The sequence below is a fragment of the Ursus arctos genome, unplaced genomic scaffold (genome assembly GCF_023065955.2).
Source record: "Ursus arctos isolate Adak ecotype North America unplaced genomic scaffold, UrsArc2.0 scaffold_2, whole genome shotgun sequence".
Classification (NCBI taxonomy): domain Eukaryota; kingdom Metazoa; phylum Chordata; class Mammalia; order Carnivora; family Ursidae; genus Ursus; species Ursus arctos.
The window spans coordinates 23684359-23706824 of record NW_026622874.1 but is presented as its reverse complement, the minus strand read 5'-3'; the positions used below and the strand labels follow the sequence as shown (position 1 = coordinate 23706824).

Sequence of the window (22466 nt, the reverse complement as noted above, 5' to 3'; positions counted from 1 at the left end):
TTCTAGAAGCCATCTATTTAGTAGGAATGTCGAAAACTTTAGGAAAGACAAAACTAGAGCAAGGAGATAAGAGTGGTGTCAAGAATTTATCTGTTTAGGATCCCTGGGTGACTCAGTCAGTTAAGAATCTGCCTTCAGCTCAGATCATCACAGGGTCCTGGGATCCAGTACCGCATTAGGCTCCCTGGTCAGCGGGGGTCTGCTTCCTCTTCTACCCTTCCCCCCTGCTCGTGATTTCTCTCTCTCAGATAGATAAGTAAAATAATTTAAAAAAAAAATAATTTATGTGTTTATAGAAAGCAGTGAACTTCTTGAAAGGTCCCAGAAAACATTATATTTTGTACATTTAGTGGAATATTATTTTTACATTTCCTGATGGAAGTGTATAGTCGAACTCCTCTTGAAGGCTAAATATAGAACTCAATTCTTCATGTAACACTTATTCACAGTTAGTGGGGTGCAGAGTACAGGTCAGTAGTGGTCAGTAAAAGCTAGCATAGTTCAGCAAGTCAAGGCACAGAAACCAGAGTATAAGCTCAGGAAAACTCAACAGCATGTGTTCAAGACGGCGTCTTTTAATCCCTTACCTTTGTGGAAAGGATAAATATAAATTAGGTGATTGTATACTTATATTTGTTACCAGCCCCATACCCTACAGGACTCCTAAATTAGGGTTATAAAATTAATCAATCATGTTTTTTATTGATTCAAAAAATATTAATAGCTTTAGTGAAGTTACTAAGGTTTTGTTTTGGACTTGTTTTGTTTTGTTTTAAAGATTGTTATTAGTCTCTGATTTCCTAAAGAGTCATGTCATAACCTGGGGTAACATCATATTGATATTTAAATATGAAACTCAGAAAAAGTTTTCTCGGGGTGCCTGGGTGACTCAGTCGTTAAGCGTCTGCCTTCGGCTCAGGTCATGATCTCAGCGTTCTGGGATTGAGCCCCTCATCGGGCTCCCTGTTCAGAGGGAAGCCTGCTTCTCCCTCTCCCACTCCCTTTGCTTGTGTTCCCTCTTTTGTTGCCTCTCTCTCTGTCAAATAAACAAATAAAATCTTAAAAAAAAAAAAGAAAAGAAAAAGTTTTCCCAAGCAAGGACTAAAGTACAACCTGTCATCAAGAACTTTTTGACAAAATCAAATTCAAGGCAGCTTAGAAGTATTCAGTCTTTATAAATCTGCGTGTACCTCCATATCCGTACCTTCAGGACATAGTAGTAGCCATAGTATCCAAGTAAATATTCTTTTGCATACCTACAGGAACATGGAATACTTCAGAAAATTTTATTTTCAGAAAAATTAAGGTCCAACACTTAAAACATTAGCAGCATTTCCTCTTGGGTTTGGCATATTTATTGCTGGAAGCAGTAATATACACTCTGTTTTCCTCACTGTACAAGCTTGTCAAGAACAAGAGTGATTTCATTTAGTTTTCCGTCTCTAGCACTGTCTGTGGCACCTGATGCAAATATGCAATGAGTAGTGTCTTTATGAGTTAATAGAATGATTGAATGAAAGGTGGCCATAGTAGATATGGCCAAGAAGGAGCTTATTTACCTTCCTCATACTTATACAGCTCAGTTAAATAATTTTTTAGACATGTGCCTTCCCTTTGGTAGGCAGTTACAAGAACTCCCGATATGTGCTCTGCCCCCTTTCTTACTGGAAAACTACTCTGACTATTAAGAGTTTGGGCCAATGGTGAAAACATTTTATTTTATATAAAAACCTGAGAGTTATTTTATATACAAAATGAGAAACAGCGTTTTTAAGAGTCTGCCATAGAATTAAGTGGTAATTTTTTTGTTCTGAATTTTGGAGCTTGGTTAAAAAAAAAAATCATTACTATTACTGTTTGTGTTGATTGCTGAGCTGGCAGTGGGACAGATTTACTACGGTAATTTAACCCTAATAAACAAGCGTAACTGTTATTTTTGTAGCTTTGAATCACTTTCTTTTTTCTTGTCTCAGCCCAGGAGAATAAGTGCAGTTTCTGTGGCTGAACGAGTTGCCTATGAGAGAGGAGAAGAGCCTGGAAAAAGCTGTGGCTATAGCGTTCGATTTGAGTCTGTCCTTCCCCGCCCTCATGCCAGTATAATGTTTTGTACTGTCGGTCAGTAATTTGTTTTATTTTGGTCTTTGACTTGGAGTTTATATTGTGTTATTTATGAAGAAACTTGGTAACAGTGCAGAGTGGCTAGAAATAAGAAGTCAAGGAGTCAGATTCAGAATTCTTGTTTCAGTAGAACTTGTGGCACTTTTTCTCTAAATGGAGAGCATTATGTTACCCGCTGGTTGTTGTAGATAAAATCTGCTTAGGTTACTAGAGTTATGTCTTTTAATGCTCTTTTCATTGAACGAATGTGTTTCAGAATACACTGTTACCTTTTAATAATTTAAATATACAGATTACTATTTCTTCTCTAAAATCTTGCTGGGGTTATATTAACTGAAGCATAATTGATTGTCTAGAAGTTTGTTTCTTTACACATTTTTATACCTCCCCCTACTTTAATCAACATAGAAACTTATCTCGTTGTTCCGCTCATTTCCTTTTCCAGGTGTGCTCCTAAGAAAATTAGAAGCAGGCATTCGAGGAATCAGTCACGTAATTGTAGATGAAATACATGAAAGAGACATAAATGTAAGTAACTTGAGAGATACAGTAAAGTACTAATGCTAATATTCTGAATCAAAAAATCAAGGTAGAATGTCTTCCCTTTTCCTACTTTTTTACATCTTCTATCAAAATCAGTCACTAAGATACTGGACACTTGTTTTTTTAGCAAGGCAAATAAACCTTTTTGTCTTTGTTAAACGCACAGAATTCTGGAAGTCCTCTTGTTAAGTATCATTGCAGTGATCAGTAAGAGGTAGCATAATTCAGCAGCTGAACTGTTTATGACTGAATCATTGATAGAATTTTAATAATTAGTTTTTCTTTGAACTGGAGATTTATCCAGGATAAATTTTCTAAGTTTTAAAATGCAGTATAATTAGTAATGTCTTTCTAGATGTTTGTAGCTCTGATCTTTTCAGATATTAATGATAATCATGCCAAATTAGGAAGAAACTAGAATTTATTTTATAACCCTTCCCTTTTTTGGTCTTTGGCAAAATTTGTATACAATTACTGTATAATTGTGTAATTTGAAGGTTGATAGCATAAAGCAATGATTTGTCTTTATGCCACTATTTTACATATCCAAACAAAGGTGTCAGTGAATAGGCAATATGTCATTCGAACTGTTACCAAGCTGCTGTTGCTCAAAACATTTACTGGAGCACTTTCTCTTTAGAAAATACTTGTATAGCTGTTGTTGCTCATCATCTTTACTTTAGCAAAACTTTGACCTTTATGGTTGAGCTAAAACGAGTAAGAAAGTTTATTTAGATAGCTTTTAAAATCTGAAATTTAACTTTTCAGTGGGATAAAATTTTTGCTGTTTTGTCATTCAGAATCTCTTGAAAACTGTAGTTCTTTTTCTGATTAACTTAAAATGAAATGTTTCAGTATTATCTTCACTAGCATGGTAACATACCAGTTTTTAGAGTTTGTCCCAGATCTTACTGGAAATATCATGGATCATCATTACTATTTTCCTAAAAAACAGATAAGTGGTTTGGTCAGCTTTCCTTCAAAGCTGTCAGGTCTGTATAAATATACTGTTCACAGTGAAAAATGAAAAAATGCCTTTGTAGAAACTTATTATATTCTCTTTCAGATGACCCTTATCCTAAATTATCCAACTTAGAGGCCAATTATTATAAATAGTAGGGAATACGAAAATTTAACAGTGCGGCTGGATGAAAAGGTTAATTACAAAAGTCAGTTGTGTTTTGTGTATTATAAACAAACAGCTAGAAAACAACTCAAAAGATACCATTGCAATAGTTAGAACGTCAGGTACTTCAGAATAAATCAATCCTATAGATACCACTTCTCCCCAAGTTGATCCAGTTTGATGAGTGCAGTTCTTTTTTTTTTTTTTTTTTTTATTAAGATTTTATTTATTTATGTGACAGAGAGACAGCCAGCGAGAGAGGGAACACAGCAGGCGAGTGAGAGAGGAAGAAGCAGGCTCCCAGCGGAGGAGCCCGATGTGGGACTTGATCCCGGAACACCGGGATCACGCCCTGAGCCGAAGGCAGACGCTTTAACGACTGCACTACCCAGGCGCCCCCGATGAGTGCAGTTCTAATCAAATTCCCATCAGGGTTTTTCATAGAATTTAATAGACTGATTATGAATACTTCAGCGAAGATTTATGTCCAAAAATAACCAGGATTTCTGGAGAACAGCAGAATGGATTGTCTTGGCTTTATAGATATCAGGACTTAATTCAAAGCTATAATAATTGAGATAGAACATGAGTTTGATCCTTGAATTATTCAGAATGTGGAAACTGGAAACAGATGGTGTGTTGAATGCCGCTTTGGTATAAGAGAGCGATGGCATGTTGGGTCATTGGGGAAGGGGAGTGGGTTCTTCAACAAATTGGCTGGAAACAAGTGGTCATCATAAGGAAATATTTGCAGTTGGATCCTTGCCTCCTATCCAGATACAAAAATCAATTCCAGATAGATTAAGGACTTAAATGCCAAAGCAGTTTTTAAAATCATAAGTAAAAAATACAATTAAACATCTAGACAGCACTGTCCAATAGAAATATATTTCTGTATATGTAGTGTGTGTGTGTGAGTGTGTGTGTGTGTGTGTGTGTGTGTGTGTAGTATAGGTATCTGTACAGATGACAGAGGAAAGGTATATGAAAAGGAATAAGATGATTCAGGATGGTTTTCTCTAGTTGAGTGAGGCAGTGATGGGCAAGAGGGCCACACAGCCAGAGAAAAGTTTTGTCAGAGCTGTAGCTTTCGTGTTGTCTGGTATCACCTATTAAGTTATAACTGTTTTGTCCATTATTTTGTTTGAATGAACCAAATAAGACCTTTTCAACATTTTTAAGATTAGCTTTGCAGGTGGTTGGATAACTGAGTTTTGGTTCATCATGGCTTTCCCTCTTCCCTAGTTAAAGTTTGTACACCTACAAATATAAATTTCACTGGAAATTTTGAGATGAATTCTTTGCTCTCGTTAATTTTTTTTCCTCTTCCCTTCTACCTAAATAGCACTCATTTCTAATCCCAATAGCTATTAGGCTACAACTGTTCTTAAAAATAAATACTACTGAATCCCGCAGTAACCCTTTATCTTATGTTTCTGCAAGCCACCAAAGAAACTGGATTTCACTGATTTCTGTATGACACAAGAAATCTCTTGGGTGTCTGTCATTAGCATGAACTTCTTATGCAATTTTTTTCATTTGTGTTTTAATAGACCGACTTCCTTTTGGTAGTATTGCGTGATGTGGTTCAGGCTTATCCTGAAGTTCGCATTGTTCTCATGTCTGCTACTATTGACACGAGTATGTTCTGTGAATATTTCTTCAATTGCCCCATCATTGAAGTTTATGGGAGGACTTACCCAGTTCAAGGTAAATAGTTTGGAGGTGGGGTGGGAGGGTGAATATCTTTTATGTATTGGTGTTTGGATTTTCTTAATCTTGGAGATTGGAGTAATAGTTCAAAAGACATTTAAAATACAGTCCAAAGTAGAATATCAAATGCATCATAGCATTCTTGGGCTTTGAGTCAAGCAGTAGTGAGTACAATCTGAGGAGCAAGAACAAGTTTCATTCATTACTTGAGGAGTTGGCATATCCAGTAAATTTCCTGCCTTTTTCTTATAGCCAAAGATAACTTTCAGAATTATATACTGTCAAGTGTAAATCAGTATGGCTTATAGATGTTTATGAGAAATACTATTAAAAAGCTTACGTAGCCAGAGTCAAATTACAAGAGAATCTTTCTTAGAGCCAAAGCCGGCATGTGTTAAAATGACATTAAGGTGAGTATGTCAAGATCGAGTATTTCCGATAAGTAAGAGCCCCTTTACTTTTTTTTTCTTTAGATTTGTTTATTTTAGAGAGCGTCCGTGGGCCAACTAGAGCAGGGGGAGGGGCACTGGGAGAGGGGAAGCAGACTCCCCGCCGAGTGGAGAGCCTGAGAAGCCTGAGGACTAGGGGCTTGATCTCCCCAGAGATCATAACCTGAACCAAAACCATGAGTAGGATGCTTAACTGACTGAGCCACCCAGGCGCCCCACTCCTTTACTTTCTTCAGAATAGTTTATCACCATTTTTAGGATAGTCATCTAATAGCTTGGTTAAAAAAGTGAATTCCAGCACAGTCAAATTAAGGGCATGAAAATAAGCTAAGAAATTTTTGCTGTGTGGGTATGAAATGATAAATGATTATGTCAGGGTACTATTTTTTGATCAGAAGTAAGGGTAGCTCTACAATAAAAGGCAATGCAGTTGTATCTTGTGAAGGTACAGATTGACAGTTGTAATACAACTGTTTACATGTATATTGAGATTGAAAAAATTATTAAGTGGATGGCAGATGGGGGAGCCAGGTTTACTGTTGGAGTGAGAGGCTATAGGTAAGTAGGAGGGAAGGCTTGAATGAACCATGTGGAAACATTAGTAAGAAGTCGTGTTCGGATACAAGTGAATAGATACAGATAATTAAAAATATGTGTGGATACATGGGTGAGTATGCTTGTGTATATTTCCTAGCTCTGTCTGCTGACCACAGTGATGGAGACAGAGGGACACAAGAGCCAACCTGTAAGAGTTGGAATAATTTGAACAAAAATAAATAAAGTAACATAGTACTGGATTATAACTCTAAGGATAAAATAAATATCCATGCGTCCATATGGTGGTTGAATGAATAAATGGGTAATAAAAACCATCTCTCATATGGAATAATTCCAGAAAAATTATATAGATACTTTCCCTCTTAACTCAGAAAAGTGAGGCTTACGTCCTTGTCCCTTGAGTGTCTTGTGTTTAATGACTTGCTTCCACAGAGTAGAGGATGGAAGGGGAGAAACAACAGTAGCTTCACAGTGACTTGGAGTATACTTGTATACTCTTGTATATGCTGTTTGGAGTAACTTGACAAACACTGTCTCAGGTGAACGAGTTTAACGTCATCAGTGAGAGTCATATTGGTTGTATGTACCCTCGATACAATGTGAACAGTAGCACTTTAGGGCTCTTAGGATATAGGGGGGAATTGTTTATAGATGATGAGACATTTCTGGGCCCAGCAGAGAACCTCAGGAGTATAATTGATCAGCAGATATTCCAGCTTTGCTGATGTCCTTCTATAGAGTAGTAACTAAAGGGAACCCATTTTATGTGTATATCCTGATAAAGGAGGAATGGACTACAGTATATTACTGTATTCACATTCTTTCTTTCCATATCTAACTGCCATACCATGGGAGGGTACACCATAGTGCATGTACTCTATAGGCATTCCACAAACGTTTGATGGAGTATTGGATATAGAGGGTACCCTGTCTGGCTTAGTGGAAACGTGTAGGAGAGATACCTCACCCTCCTTCAAGGTCAAGAGACAGGAACACTGAGTTTGGAAAAAAAGGTTATTTATTACCACTGGAATTTCTTGCTTGTTATGAAGAATCAGATTGAAGGGTATTAAGGTCATTTTGAGTTAGGAATTAGAAAATGAGTTTTGAAGACTGCTCCATTCTGAAAGTTGATGGTACTCACCTGACTGGATTGTCTTGGCAGAATATTTTTTGGAAGACTGTATTCAGATGACCCACTTTATTCCTCCACCAAAGGACAAGAAGAAGAAGGATAAGGAAGATGATGGTGGTGAGGATGATGATGTAAGTGAATCTTCATGGAAAGTTTTCATTAGGGACAAATTGTTATTGTTGTGAACAGAATGGTTTTAGTAAAAACATGCAATGAATTAGCATTATAGAAAACTTTTTAAAAAAGTGACTGTAATGTCTATTTTTAAATTAATTGGTGTATTTTACTCCAAAGGATTCCATGTTCAGTGACAGGCTCTTTTCATACTACAAGTTAAGTCATCTCTGGATAAAGGTCAAAAGAATAAGGAGGAAAGAGTAAGATGTGTAAAGGCCACATGTGGTTAGATACAACTCCCATTTTGCAAGGGTTTGTTTTCCGCGGGCCACAGTACCCGGCAAGCTAGTAGAAAAGCAAAGTCAGGTGCTCCATCCCAGATCTACTAAATCAGAATGTACATTTTAACAAAATCTCCATGTGATCCATATGTACAATAAAATTTTTGAAGCAGCAGCTACCCTTCTAGATTAGAGAGCCTGTGTGGTGATGACATGATCAGATGGAGAGTATTAAACCAGCGTGTCATGAGGGATTTCCTAAGAAGAAAGAGGAAAGAAAAATAACACTGATTTTGAGATTTGGACCACTGATAATACAAAAATGCATCTTGTATCTGGAATTTTGAACAGAATACTGTCAGATAGTTAGCAGTGCAGAATTTGATAGGCAGTAAGTTGGAATATTTTTAATCAGAAGGTGGGATATAAGTGAATAGCAAATGAGAAAGTTTATTGGGCAGAAAAAAGACAATGTAACAACTTTCTCATTACTAAAAGGCTTGGTTTAGCACTGATTCTAAGACTTTTTAGAAAATACAGACCACATTTTAGAAATAGGTGATCAAATGAGCTGCCAGCTGGACACTCATTTAAGAATTAAAGGACTTCATATTTGGTATGAGATGAGCCTGGGAATTACACAGGGAGGTGTTGTGCATAGGTAAAATAATTATATGGTAATTGATAAACAGGATCATAGGAGCAGTTCATTAATCATTAAGGAGAATATTTTTGAGAAACAAATGGAGTAAAAGTCTTAAATACAGTTGGGAGCCATTAGAAGTTTCAGAGTCAAATTTTAAGAGTTTGTGCTTGAATTTTAGACATTGCCTCTGGGAAATATTGGTCATGAGAAAAATTAGTATCTCAATATGTAGTAGGTTTTACATTTTTGGAAATTAAATTTCTTCTGTATGCCAGATATGACTAATCAGTTAGAATTAAGAAGGACTTTAGGTGTTATTAGAATGTTAAAAACAAATCTAAGAGACATCTCATGAGCTGTTTTAATTAAGACAGTTCAAAATATGTCTCCCTGTTTTTTTGCAGGCAAATTGCAACCTGATCTGTGGTGATGAGTATGGTCCAGAAACAAAGATGAGCATGGCTCAGTTGAATGAAAAGGAAACCCCTTTTGAACTCATCGAAGCTCTACTTAAGTACATTGAGACCCTTAATGTTCCTGGAGCTGTGTTGGTTTTTTTGCCTGGCTGGAATTTGATTTATACTATGCAGAAGCATTTGGAGATGAATCCACATTTTGGTATGAGTCTTTGAATTCTCACATATTTAACAGTGAAAAATGAGTATTTGTGCTTGTGCCCTAGCCAGCATGTGAAAACAAAATGTGTTGTGTCAGTATTTGAATAAAAATATACATAATATAGAGCAGTTTCTATTTAAAAACAGACTATTATTTTTAGACCTTAACCTTTCCTTATTGTTATAGGAAGCCATAGGTATCAGATTCTACCTCTGCATTCTCAGATTCCTCGAGAGGAACAGCGCAAAGTATTTGATCCAGTACCAGCTGGAGTAACCAAGGTAAATAGTAAACATTTACATTTATGAGGTTGGAAGTTACATAGATATTAAACAAATATTACAGGCCTTCAAAGAGCTACCCCCCCAAAATTATAATCCCACTAAATTGAGGAGGGAAAGAAAGGGTCTTCTCTTCCTGAGCTTAGTAGGTTTTTCATTAGCTGGGCAGTGGGTGGATGATTTTTTTTAAGGCTCCTGGAATTCTCTTGTCACTTGTTATATAAGCAAGTCATTTTTTTAAGTGCATAACAGGAAAATATTTTCTGAAGTATAATTTTTCTTAATATTTTTTCACAGGTTATTTTGTCCACAAATATTGCTGAGACTAGTATTACCATAAATGATGTCGTTTATGTCATTGACTCCTGCAAGTAAGTTTCAGAGGAACCTATTTGCCTAGAATAAATCTTAAGAATGTTCCATGTAGTATTTAGTATCAGTTAACAGAGTCAAAATCACCCTTTTTTTTTATGAAGTCCTGTGTTCTTGTACTGTCTAAATTATCGTGGCTGAGTATATACTGGGTTACAGGCTAATTAATAATTCTTGGTGTTGATTTATCACAAATCAGTTATCATGGTAGAAAGTGACAAAGCTTGACACTCTAACTTCTGAGCTTCCCACTGCTCTTGTCTGCTGATCTTTGCTCATTTCTCATTGTGTATTTCCATTGATCGCAGCCATACAGTAGCATACTGTTTAGTGTATAAAGATGGCCAATATTTAGCTTATGACAAATATTCTACCTATGGGACTTTCACTTACAAATTAAAAGAATTCATATTTGGTATGTGATGAGCCTGGAAAATACACAGGGATGCATTGTGTATAAAGTACACAATTATATGGTAAATGATACACAGGACAGAAAAGTCAAAACTGTTATTATCTGGCTAGCTTGTGCCCCGTGTCTTCTTTACATAGTCCCTCAGCCTCCCCTGGCAATTTAGAAAGATCTGACAGTGCCCACTGTAGGGAATAGTGCCTTGCACGCAGTTCTCCTGTGCCAGCTGCCTGTGTGGAACATTGAAGGATTCTCAGGTTCCTTAGTGGTTCAGCAGGACTGTGCGGGCACTGCTTGGTGAGGTCATCAACTTTTAGATCATAGATAGCCTGGAAGTTACACCGAACTTTGGAATAGACTTGGCTTGAATAATTACTGTTTACTCTCCCGTATGTGCCAAATCCTGTCTGAATGCTTTTCATTCATTAATTCACTTAATGTTGATAAATAAAAACCCTGTGAGGTCAGTAAGAGTATTATAGCCATTTTCAGATGAGGAAAATGGGGCACGGAAAGGTTAGTAACTTGGCCAAGACCGTTCGGCTGGTAAGTGGCACAGACGTGTTGTTACTGTGTCTTACAAGGTAGACAACTCAGAGGGTACAGTCAGATTTTTCTGGTGCTGCTCACAGGCTTCATGTCAGCATAGCTACCTGGAAAGCATCCATCCCTTAGTGGAAATATGATAGTTATGTACTGGTGGTGCATGTGAGTCTTAGAATTAGCCACTGTTTCCTATTTAGGCAGAAGGTGAAGCTCTTCACTGCTCACAACAATATGACCAACTATGCTACAGTGTGGGCATCCAAAACAAACCTTGAGCAGCGGAAAGGACGAGCTGGCCGTGTGCGGCCTGGATTCTGCTTTCACCTATGTAGCCGAGCTCGTTTTGAGAGGTAAGACCAATTCTTAAATAAAGACTACTACAGATTTGTTTTTTTACCCCTTCATACAATACATCCCCTCCCGCCCCCACCCTGCTGTAAACTTACTGAACTCAAGAGTACATAAATGCCTCCAGTTACGGCTTAAATAACAAGATTGTGGATGAGGATGAAATTGTCAGTGATGGCATGTTTGATACTGATTTTCTGATTACTACTAATCTTTTAAAGGGAGGCTATACAGACATTATTTTGGTTCCACATAGGTCACTTTAGGATTACTGATATTTATGGAATGGTTAACTTCTTGAAAAATAACATTTAAAAAGTACACTTTTTCCCTCCAGTGTTAGCACATCCTCATATGCCTGAGAAATAGAGGGCATTATTTGGATAAGGGAACTAAAGCTTAAGGTGCTTAGCTGACTTCTTCAGAACTGAAACCCAAGTCTGTTAGTACCTTGTCCAATTCCATTTATACTCTGTGCCTTTTGGGGAATGTGGTTGGAACTTGTTGGTTTAAGAAAATCCTTATCTTTTCGAGTTATAGATTAAAGATCTATAGTTATATGTTTCTGGATATCCATGTGTGTGTACTTGCTTTAACCGATTGACCATAAGATAGAGTTAGGAGGTTTGTACATGTGTGTATTTATCACAATAAAGTATTGTGGGACAGGGGCACCTGGGTGGCACAGCGGTTAAGCGTCTGCCTTCGGCTCAGGGCGTGATCCCGGCATTATGGGATCGAGCCCCACGTCAGGCTCCTCCGCTATGAGCCTGCTTCTTCCTCTCCCACTCCCCCTGCTTGTGTTCCTTCTCTCGCTGGCTGTCTCTATCTCTGTCAAATAAATAAATAAAATCTTTAAAAAAAAAAAAAAAGTATTGTGGGACAGACTTAATTTAGGTGACCAGATGTACATAATGCACTGAAGAAAAATTTTGCAAGGAAACTTTGATTTGCTTTGGTACTGGTAACTTACGGCTCCCTGGTAATAGTAAATGTGGGTTTATTTGAGCATCAGAAATTAGCTCAGGAGACTGGCTGCAACATTTGGAAGATACCTACTTTTTAAAGGTTAGATTGTCCCTTGAACTGAAGAAACAAGTACTGTACTCTAACATCTTAGAGTGGAAACCACCTACTAATTAGTAATGGCATGAATACACCTGTAATAAAGGATTTATGTTCTTTGTAGGTTGAGGAACAAATAAGGCTATCTGCATTTATGTAAACCTTAATTAAGCTGACCTAAGTCTTGCCAGCAGTGTTGGAATCATCTGTAAATGGTTCCCATGAATCTTCATCATGAATAGTGTATAGCCAACAAGTCCGAGTTAGAAATTTAGAGACCTGGGGGTGCCTGGCTGGCTCAGTTGGTTAAGCGCCAACTCTCGATCTCAGTTCAGGTCTCGATCTCGAGGGTTGTGATTTTCGAGCCCTACGTTGGGCCCCATGCTGAGCATGGAGCCTACTAAAAAAAAAGAGAGAAAACTGGATTTTAATACTGTTTGTACCTAGTCTATCACATAACCTAAGTCTTTATACTCTTTAGGCCTCTGTTTCCCCATTTTGTAAAATGAAATTATGTTAACTTTCTGTGCTCCTTCAGTTGAAAAAGGAAGATAGTATAATACCTAACCCACAGGATTTGTTTGAGAACTAAATGAGTTAATAATGTAAAATACTGAGAACAATGCTTGGCACATGGTAAGCTCTCAGTAAATGTTAGCTATTATCATTGTTAATACTAATTTGTAATAGTAACTTTTATTATAAAAAATTTTAAGGGTTAGATGATCTATAAAATCCTTTCTGGTAGCACTAAATTTTATGAATCTGGAAGGGGAAGGTGATTGTGGGGATATGTTAGTATTAACCTAAATCTCCACGGAAAGTCTTACTACCATTTGGGGGTGAGGTATTTGTTTTTGAGTATAGTTGACAACCGATGTTACATTAGTTTTGGTTGTACAACATAGTGATTCAACAACTTTATACATTATGCTATGCTCCGCACAAGTGTAGCTACCTGTCACCATACAGCACTTCTGCAGTACTGTTGACTATATTCTCTGTGCTGTGCCTTTCACTCTTGTGACTTATTCATTCCATAACTGGAAGCCTGCACATCCCCTTCACCCATTTTTGCCTGTCCCCTCACCCCATCCCCTCTGCTCTGTCTAGCCACTATTTTTTTTTTTTTAAGATTTTATTTATTTATTTGACAGAGATAGAGACAGCCAGCGAGAGAGGGAACACAAGCAGGGGAAGTGGGAGAGGAAGAAGCAGGCTCATAGCGGAGGAGCCTGATGTGGGTGGGGCTCGATCCTGGAACGCCGGGATCACGCCCTGAGCTGAAGGCAGACGCTTTAACCGCTGTGCCACCCAGGTGCCCCTGTCTAGCCACTATTTTTAACCCATGTTTGTCAGCAGGCAAGACCTGAAGAAGTCATAGGTATGGATAAGAATTTCGGATAATTTTCATCCTCCTTCACTCCACAGGTGAAAATAACATCAAGCTGTAAATGTAAAGTTGTAAACCACTGCTCAAGCAGTTAAGAGGGTCTTATCCAGAGTCTTTGTAGTAAATACAAAACATTCTTTGATAATTGTAAAAGGATAAGGGAAGGACAACTCTATAAACCTGATTATCTCTCTGCAGAGATTTTTATTGAGCAGATGTGTATATACAAGAGTGGATGGTTTTTTTATGCTTTTTTTTCACTTAGACTCGAAACCCACATGACACCTGAGATGTTCCGAACACCATTACATGAAATTGCTTTGAGCATAAAACTTCTGCGTCTGGGAGGAATTGGACAATTCCTGGCCAAGGCTATTGAACCTCCGCCTTTGGATGCTGTGATCGAAGCAGAGCACACTCTTAGAGGTACCTTCAAATACAGACCTACCTCACAAAATGCTAACTACTCCCATTTGTCTTGTTCTGGCAACTAACATGTAACAGATCAATCAAGGTACGCTCAGCAGGCTGTGGTAAGACTTCCAGTGTTGCCTTACATATTTAGTGTGGTCAGTTTTATAAAATGAGGTAAGAAAGGGGTAACATGAGTCTTCTTTCGGTAAAAAATGTCATTTCTAAACCAATATTTAATGATCAGAACATGAATTACAACACAGTATTTTAAATGTATCTGTTACAACATGTTTGTGTTTCCTAATTATGTCATAGAAGTGGTATAGTATCATGTGAAAAACTAAGGGCCTTGGCCAGGGGAATCTGATTTTGAATTTTGAATCTAGTACTCATCTGACTTACTCTCCAGATTTCATTTCTCTCTAAAAATTACCAGCAGATGGTATTAGACTTGTTAGGGCATGTGTATTTACGCTGTTACTTTAGTTTTTGTATGTATAGAGTTTGCGTAGACTGTATTCCGTTTTACAATCTACAAGGCCTAATTCTAGTACCTCCTTCCTATCAGGTGCTCTAGAATTTGGTTTTGTTGTATTTTTGAGTGAGGACAGTTGTTGGCTATGGGCATGGTGCTGGCAGTTGGTTTGATAAATAATGAAATCTCAACCTGTAAAGAAATGTTTCATCTTTGCCTCAGAGTGTTCATTACTGTTTCTGCTCACAAAGAAATATCTCCCCACAGAGCTTGATGCATTAGATGCCAATGATGAGTTGACTCCTCTGGGACGAATCCTGGCTAAACTCCCCATTGAGCCTCGTTTTGGCAAAATGATGATAATGGGATGTATTTTCTAGTAAGTGCTTTGTTTTATTGCTGATAATTAAACAGTAGAACAATTTCATAATTTTATTCCCCTCCCCATAAAAACAGGATGGGTTGAGATGAAAAAATTAAGTTCTTATGTGTAGAAGTGGCATACTTCAGATACTAAGAAAAGAATGAAACGAGAAGAGTGCATGGTCCCAATAGACACCTGAGCCCAATTTGTTGGGGGAAAGAGCACAAGGTCCTCAAAAGAATTGCATTTCGTCTCAGGCACATAAGTAGTTGTCTTTGAAAGAAAAAAGGCACTGGGAAAACAGGTATTTTTATCAAGAAATTTTGAAGATTAAGAGATTTGAGAAGATGGGGAAGAGAATTGGAGAAGAAAAATCTAATACTTGGTCATAATTTATGGTAAATATGCATCCATTAATATCAGAGCTCCTTATTTATTTTTTCTCTTTCTGCTTCTGGAGAGAGCAGCTGTAAAAGTTTTTTGTTAAGCCAGTCTCAGTGCTGATAATGCAGTATCGTAGCCAGTAAAGACTCTAACCCACAGTGACAGTACTGCTCATGAACACCTGGAACAAGAGTATGATGAGACTGAATTTTCCTGTCTGTTTCAGTGTGGGAGATGCTGTCTGTACCATCTCTGCCGCCACCTGCTTTCCGGAGCCTTTCATTAGTGAAGGAAAGCGACTGGGTTATATTCATCGAAATTTTGCTGGAAACAGATTTTCTGATCATGTGGCCCTTTTATCAGTCTTCCAAGCTTGGGATGATGCTAGGTATGGGTTTGAAAGAGGAAAGTTGTAAGATGTGAGAACTGTCTTTAGTTTCTATTGTGTTCTGGGGCTTTGAGAATGACTCTTAATCTATTTTAGAATGGGTGGAGAAGAAGCAGAGATACGTTTTTGTGAGCACAAAAGACTCAATATGGCTACACTAAGAATGACCTGGGAAGCCAAAGTTCAGCTCAAAGAGATTCTGATTAATTCTGGATTTCCAGAAGGTAGGCCTCTCACATTCTAAAGTTCTATCTGGGGCACCTGGGTGGCTCAGTCTTTAAGCGTCTGCCTTTGGCTCAGGGCGTGATCCCGGGGTACTGGGATCGAGCCCCACATTGGGCTTCATGCTCCACGCTGGGAGCCTGCTTCTTCCTCTCCCACTCCCCCTGCTTGTGTTCCCTCTCGGTGGCTGTCTCTCTCTCTGTCAAATAAATAAATAAAATCTTTAAAAAAATAAAAATAAAAAAAATAAAGTTCTGTCTGAAGTGGCATTTATGTAGCATGTGCACATTGGCAGAGCAGTATATTTTAGCTTCAGACTCTAGACCCTGTGCTTTGTCTGTGTTCCTAGCTATTCCTTAACTCTTTGAACTATAATGATTATCAGTTTTTCACATTTATTCATTCTTTTTAAAAAGGAAGCAAAAGGTGGTGATGCTCAAATTGTAACGTACTACACAAGTGATGAGTAGATGTTTTAAGAATTGTGCTACTTGAGAGGTTTTTTTTTAGTCTCTCTTGCGAAGAACAGAGGTGTAGCTTTTAGCAGTTGTAGACTAGTCAGTTTGTTGAATAACCTCAGACAGTGGTTTGTGAAGTGATCATTTTGCCCACATGTTCATGTTTAGACATGAAATTTACCATTGTTAAATTTTAAGTGCCTTTAAGTAAGATTTCAGTGTGCCGGCAAGTAAGAGGGCTTGGATAATGTGATGGAGAAACCGTAATCTAGCTGTTTTTTTCTTATATTAGTTGAGCTATTGAACTTTTGTTCTCCAACTAGATTAAAATTCCTAAAATTGGGAATTGAAGCACATAACCAGAAATAGCTGCGTAGTTGAGAGACAGAACATAGTCGGGCAGGATGGCAGATTTTAAAGGGATATGCCCTAAATAACTACAGACAAAATGTTTTCCTCTGTTGTAAACTAAGTTTGTAATTTTTTGTCAAAATCAAGGAAAAAAGAGCATATTTTGTGATAGAATCCTCACAGTAGTCCTGAGATACAGGTACTGTTACCCCGTTTTATAGAAGAGGAAACTAACACCGATGTTTAAATTAATTGTTCATTCAGTTAGGAGGTGATAAGATTAGAACTCAGGTTTGTCCACAGAATGTATCCATGCTCTTTAGTGGTCACTGTCATACGTCCCAAACCATGATGAAGTACTAAAGCATAGCGTGGGTGAAAACATCAGCCCTCCTTCCAGTGGGCTCCCCTTAGACTGTCACTCCATCTTCTCTGGAAAGAACAGCTATTTAGGAACAGCAGATGAAATTTTTTTTTTTTTAAAGATTTTATTTTTTTGACAGAGACAGCCAGCGAGAGAGGGAACACAAGCAGGGGGAGTGGGAGAGGAAGAAGCAGGCTCCTAGCAGAGGAGCCCGATGTGGGGCTCGATCCCAGAACACTGGGATCACGCCCTGAGCCGAAGGCAGACGCTTAACGACTGCGCCACCCAGGCGCCCCAGCAGATGAAATATTTTGTTCACCTGTTGGTCTCGCTCACTCTGCAAGTAGATGATTAACCTGGGCTCGGGGGCGGTGGGGGGTGGCTTTTTGTTTTTTAAGAAATCACTCGAAGCTTGTGTTATGGTTGAGTTTATAAGAAAATGCAAATATTTTAGTTTTCTTGTGGAGACTTAGCAGAATTTCTCCTTGAACTTAATGTGGGTGCAAGAGTTCTGAGAAGACAGGAAATTAGGCAGGTTATCTGAAAAAAGACGTGGGAAGGAGTCAGTTCTCCTAATTCTCTTAACTAGTTTACATGCAATATGAGGATTAGCCAGATATCTGATATTTTTACCCCTTTCCTCTTACAGATTGCTTGTTGACACAAGTGTTTACTAACACTGGACCAGATAATAATTTGGATGTTGTTATCTCTCTCCTGGCTTTTGGTGTGTACCCTAATGTGTGCTATCATAAAGAAAAAAGAAAGATTCTCACCACTGAAGGGCGTAATGCCCTTATCCACAAGTCGTCTGTTAATTGTCCCTTTAGCAGCCAAGACATGAAGTACCCATCTCCCTTCTTTGTATTTGGTGAAAAGGTAAGAAAAGATTAGTTTAGAAAATTGATGTTGAGGGGTGCCTGCATGGCCTCAGTACGTTAAGTATCTGACTCTTGATTTTGCTCAGGTCATGATCTTAGGGCCCATGTCAGGCTCCTTGCTGAGCATGGAGCCTGCTTAAGATTCTTTCCCTTTCCCTCTGCCCCTTACTGCCCCCCCCAAAAGAAAAATTTACGTTGAAAACCTACATTGTCATTACTTATTAATGTGCAGTGGGAACATGAATTTTAGTTTTCAGAGCATAGTTCATTATTATATGGCAATTTATTGGCAGTTGAAATATCATCTGTTTCCTCTTGCTTCTTTTTTCATCTGCAGATTCGAACCCGAGCCATCTCTGCTAAAGGCATGACCTTAGTCACTCCCCTGCAGTTGCTTCTCTTTGCTTCCAAGAAAGTCCAGTCTGATGGACAGATTGTGCTTGTAGATGACTGGTACGGATTTTCAGATGTGAACTCCAAACGGCATTCTTACAGTTGAGGTGTAATGGGATTCAACTGCTAATCTAACTTACTTTGTGAAATAAACATGACAAAATTTCGTGACTTAAATGAGGTGCTTTACAACATTGTCTTTTCTTGGAGAGAGGTATATCTTGGTAGTATAGTTCATACTCGGTAGTAAGTCATACTAGTGGAAACAAATGCATTAGGCATTGAAGCCACATCTGCCCCCGTGAATACTACCCCAGGGAACTGGAATTTAATTGGAATTTGGGTACCTCTTTCGTGTACTCTGTATGTGGTTAGAGACTACTGGTAAGCATGTAGTAACCACTTGAAGAAAATGGAATAGATTTTAGTGACACTTGGTAAGCTCAGTCATATTCCTGAAAATTCCTCACATAGTCTCTTCTTTCATTCTTTTATTGGAAGCTGAGTGATCCGTATTGCTAACGTATTTTGCTTGATAGACTTACTGGTTTACAATACCTGCCAGTAGCCAGCAGTGAGTTTTAAGAAGTTAGTGTAAGACTGTTATCATTCTTCATGCCTGTGTTTGCCCAAGTCTGGGGTTGTTGCAGGAGTTGAAAGTATTGGTACTTAGTAAGAAGTTAAATTTATTCCACCACTTATCACGTGTGAAATTGAGAGACAGTAGTCTTTTGCTGTATGTACCCTTCTTGTACTTTATCATTTTTCTGTGTTTTAGGATCAGACTGCAAATATCTCATGAGGCTGCTGCCTGTATTACTGCTCTCCGGGCAGCCATGGAGGCTCTGGTTGTTGAAGTAACCAAACAGCCTAATATCATCAGCCAGTTAGACCCTGTTAATGAACATATGCTAAACATGATCCGCCAGATCTCCAGGCCCTCAGCTGCTGGTATCAACCTCATGATTGGCAGTACACGGTGAGTACACAGTAACTTCTTTTTGAACTAAGCAGAGGACGGCGATCATACTGGCCTAAAATCCTCACAGTTAGCTGATAAAGGCCTTGTTTATTTAAAATTAAATAAAACTAAAATTCTAAACAAACATTGAATATGAAATTTAATTCTGGTTAACACACTCAGAGAAAAGGATGTTACTAACTTTTATCTCTGTTAATAGTGTATTATATCAGTGCATGTTGGAGATTGAAAGGGACCTTAAAAGTACATAAAAATCCGGGGTGGGTCACATGACTGGAAAGTGAAAGAGCCCAGACTGTTCTCTTTCCACAGTACTGTTTGCCATCTCTAATGAAAAAATGTTGATGGAGGGGTTAAATTGCTGTTTTTTTCAAATGAAAAGCCTCAAGGTTTATCTTAGTAGGGAAATGTAAGAATGTGAATGTCTTAAGTGTGAAATTTCTCTTAATTCTTAAAATGTCTTATTTGGTTCACTTTTTTCCACCTTTTTAATCTTTCTTTGCTCACAACTCTTTATTTAGAAATACTTGATACTTGCAGAGAAGGCAGAAGAATAGTACAGTGAACACACCCATATTGTCTTGTAACTTAAACTCACTAATTGTCAGCATTCAGTGACACTTGCTTTCATACATGTGTGTGCACACACATACCTACTTTTACTTAATCATTTGTGACTAAGTTGCAGACATTTTACATCAGTATATCTCATGCATCTTTTAAGCACACAGCTGCAGTACCATGATCCCACCCCCAAAATTTGAGTGTTTGACAACACTATCTAATATACAAACATACTAAAATTTTTCTAATTATCCAGAAATATTCTTTAATCTCCCTTTCAAGGATCACTTACTGCTTCTGGTTATAAACTGTTAATAATTTTAATATACAGAACTGCTAGAATTCATAAAGCATTGTGGGTCCCATTTTGCTATAGACGATTTACTGTTTAACATTTATTAATCATACACATAGTAGTCAATGTGTGCCAGGCACTGTGCTAAGTGCTTTTCTGACATTAACTCATTTTAATATTCGGTCTATCTATGATATAGGTAGATCTTTGTCCCCTTTAATATGAATAAGGAAACTAGCACAGAGAAGTTAAGACCCAAAGCCATACAGCTAGTGAATGGTAGGACTGGATTCAAACTAAGGCAGTAATGGCTCCTGAAACAGTGCTCTTACTTATTGTGCTGTACCTTGCTCCTCCAGTGGGTCTATTATACGGGAGAATTATTGAGGAGTCTTCAAAAAGGAAGAAATAATAAGTGTCGTAGGCAGATACAAATGTGGTGCTCATAGATATTTAGAAGAGAGATTACTCTTGGCAGGAGGGATGGCGATTAAGGCAGCTTCACGTGTCTAATCTGCTCTGTGAAGGACAGAAGTCCAGAACCTAGAAAGGATGGGATAAATACAGGAAAGAGTTTAGGATGCATGAGTATAATGGTGGCTTGAGTTACAGTAGGGAGAATTGAAATGGGGTGGAGTAGATTAGACAGGTTTGCAGAACCATCAGAAGGAATTGGTGATGGATTGAAATGGGGGGAGCGGGGCAGTGAAGGAGCGAACACGATCCCAGCTACATTTCTGACTTGGACAGCTGCTGAATTCATAGTGCTAGTCTCTGTAAGAAAAGCTGTGCAGGAAGAAAAAGCAGGTTGGGGTATGCTGAGTTGGAGTTGTTAAGTGAGACATCTTGATTGATGCGCGTTTTCATTACCCCTCATTTTCTTTGTTTGCCACACGAAACAGATGTATGTGTAAACAAATCACCACAGGCATTTTTTTAAAAAACGTGTTTCAGCGTTAATGCAGGAAGCTGCGTGGTGATAAAGATGAGCTCACACTGCCAACGCCAGGAGCCTCTTTCTTGCGTATTACTGCTTTGTAGAATGCCGCATGGCTGGCGCTCGGTGAAAGCCAGCCAGCCATCTTAAGGTGTAAGGACATACTGCCAAAGTGTAAGATCTTTGAGAATGAACCAGAAAGAACTTGAAAAACAGATGGTTACAGTTGATGCATTCTTCTCTATTATGGAGTAACATTTATTTCATTTCAGTTTATATTTGTGTACTTGGCTTCATTCCCTTTATGTATTAACTTTTCAAATATGACTTTATATTTTATGACTAGCTGAGAAGTATTAAGAATGCTTTGCTAAAGTGGTGATTTTGTACTTTTCCTAGGTATGGAGATGGTCCACGTCCTCCCAAGATGGCTCGATATGACAATGGAGGTGGATATAGACGGGGAGGTTCTAGTTATGGTGGTGGAGGCTACGGCAGCGGAGGTTATGGAGGTGCCGGAGGCTATGCTGGTAGTGGAGGCTATGGTAGCAGCGGCTACGCTGGTGGCTCCAACTCCTATCGCGGAGGCTATGGCGGAGGCTACAGAGGAGGTGTCAGTGGTGGCTACAGAGGTGGCTCGGGAGGAGACTATAGAGGGTCTAGTGGAGGAGGCTACAGAGGAACTGGGGGATTCCAGCGAGGGGTTGTCCGAGGGGGCTATGGGAGTGGTTACTTTGGACAAGGAAGAGGAGGTGGTGGCTATTAAGACTTGTTATGTCAGTGCCTATGCATAGACAGTTTAAAAAAAATGCATGCTACCTGTTTTCCCAAGTTGTTTATTTGATGCCAGTAAGTAAACCCATTTTCCACCCATTTTGTGGTTGATTATAGTTTAAGGAAACCAAGCATATAGATACATTAGTGGTTTTGTTTATATTATGTAAAATACACTGATTCTGAAACTACCAGTTTGTATTTTTTCTTTAAGGAGTAAAGATTTGCCTTTAAAATTAACTTGATATTTTCTTGGCTTTAGTTTAATACAATAGAAAATAAAGTATTACACCAAATACTGGCCATGTAGTTCATTGTTGATGTTACACGTTAGAATAATTTTGCAATGCCAGTCACATCTATTTTAAGCATCACAGGAAAAATTGTACTTTCTGTTTTCCAAAGTATACCAAGTGATACTGCTACTTGTAGTATTTAGAATAAATACCCTTGAAATAGAATTGTTCTTCCAGTAAATACTGGCCAGCGCACAGTTTCG

At 38.3% G+C, this 22466-nt stretch overlaps 1 protein-coding gene across 1 annotated transcript in view; it reads left to right on the top strand.

Annotated features, from left to right (window-relative positions):
* The window catches only part of DHX9 (DExH-box helicase 9), a 56649-nt gene extending 34386 nt beyond the window's left edge, over positions 1-22263 (top strand). The window contains 17 exon segments of the mRNA XM_026509194.4: positions 1974-2115; positions 2564-2646; positions 5341-5497; positions 7673-7773; positions 9091-9304; positions 9491-9585; positions 9883-9956; positions 11113-11265; positions 13987-14147; positions 14878-14989; positions 15585-15746; positions 15843-15970; positions 17791-18020; positions 18360-18475; positions 19194-19394; positions 21593-21926; positions 21928-22263. Coding sequence (XP_026364979.2) covers positions 1974-2115; positions 2564-2646; positions 5341-5497; positions 7673-7773; positions 9091-9304; positions 9491-9585; positions 9883-9956; positions 11113-11265; positions 13987-14147; positions 14878-14989; positions 15585-15746; positions 15843-15970; positions 17791-18020; positions 18360-18475; positions 19194-19394; positions 21593-21926; positions 21928-21987 — 2523 coding nt within the window. The 3' untranslated portion in view covers positions 21988-22263.
* The last annotated feature ends 203 nt before the right edge of the window (positions 22264-22466 follow it).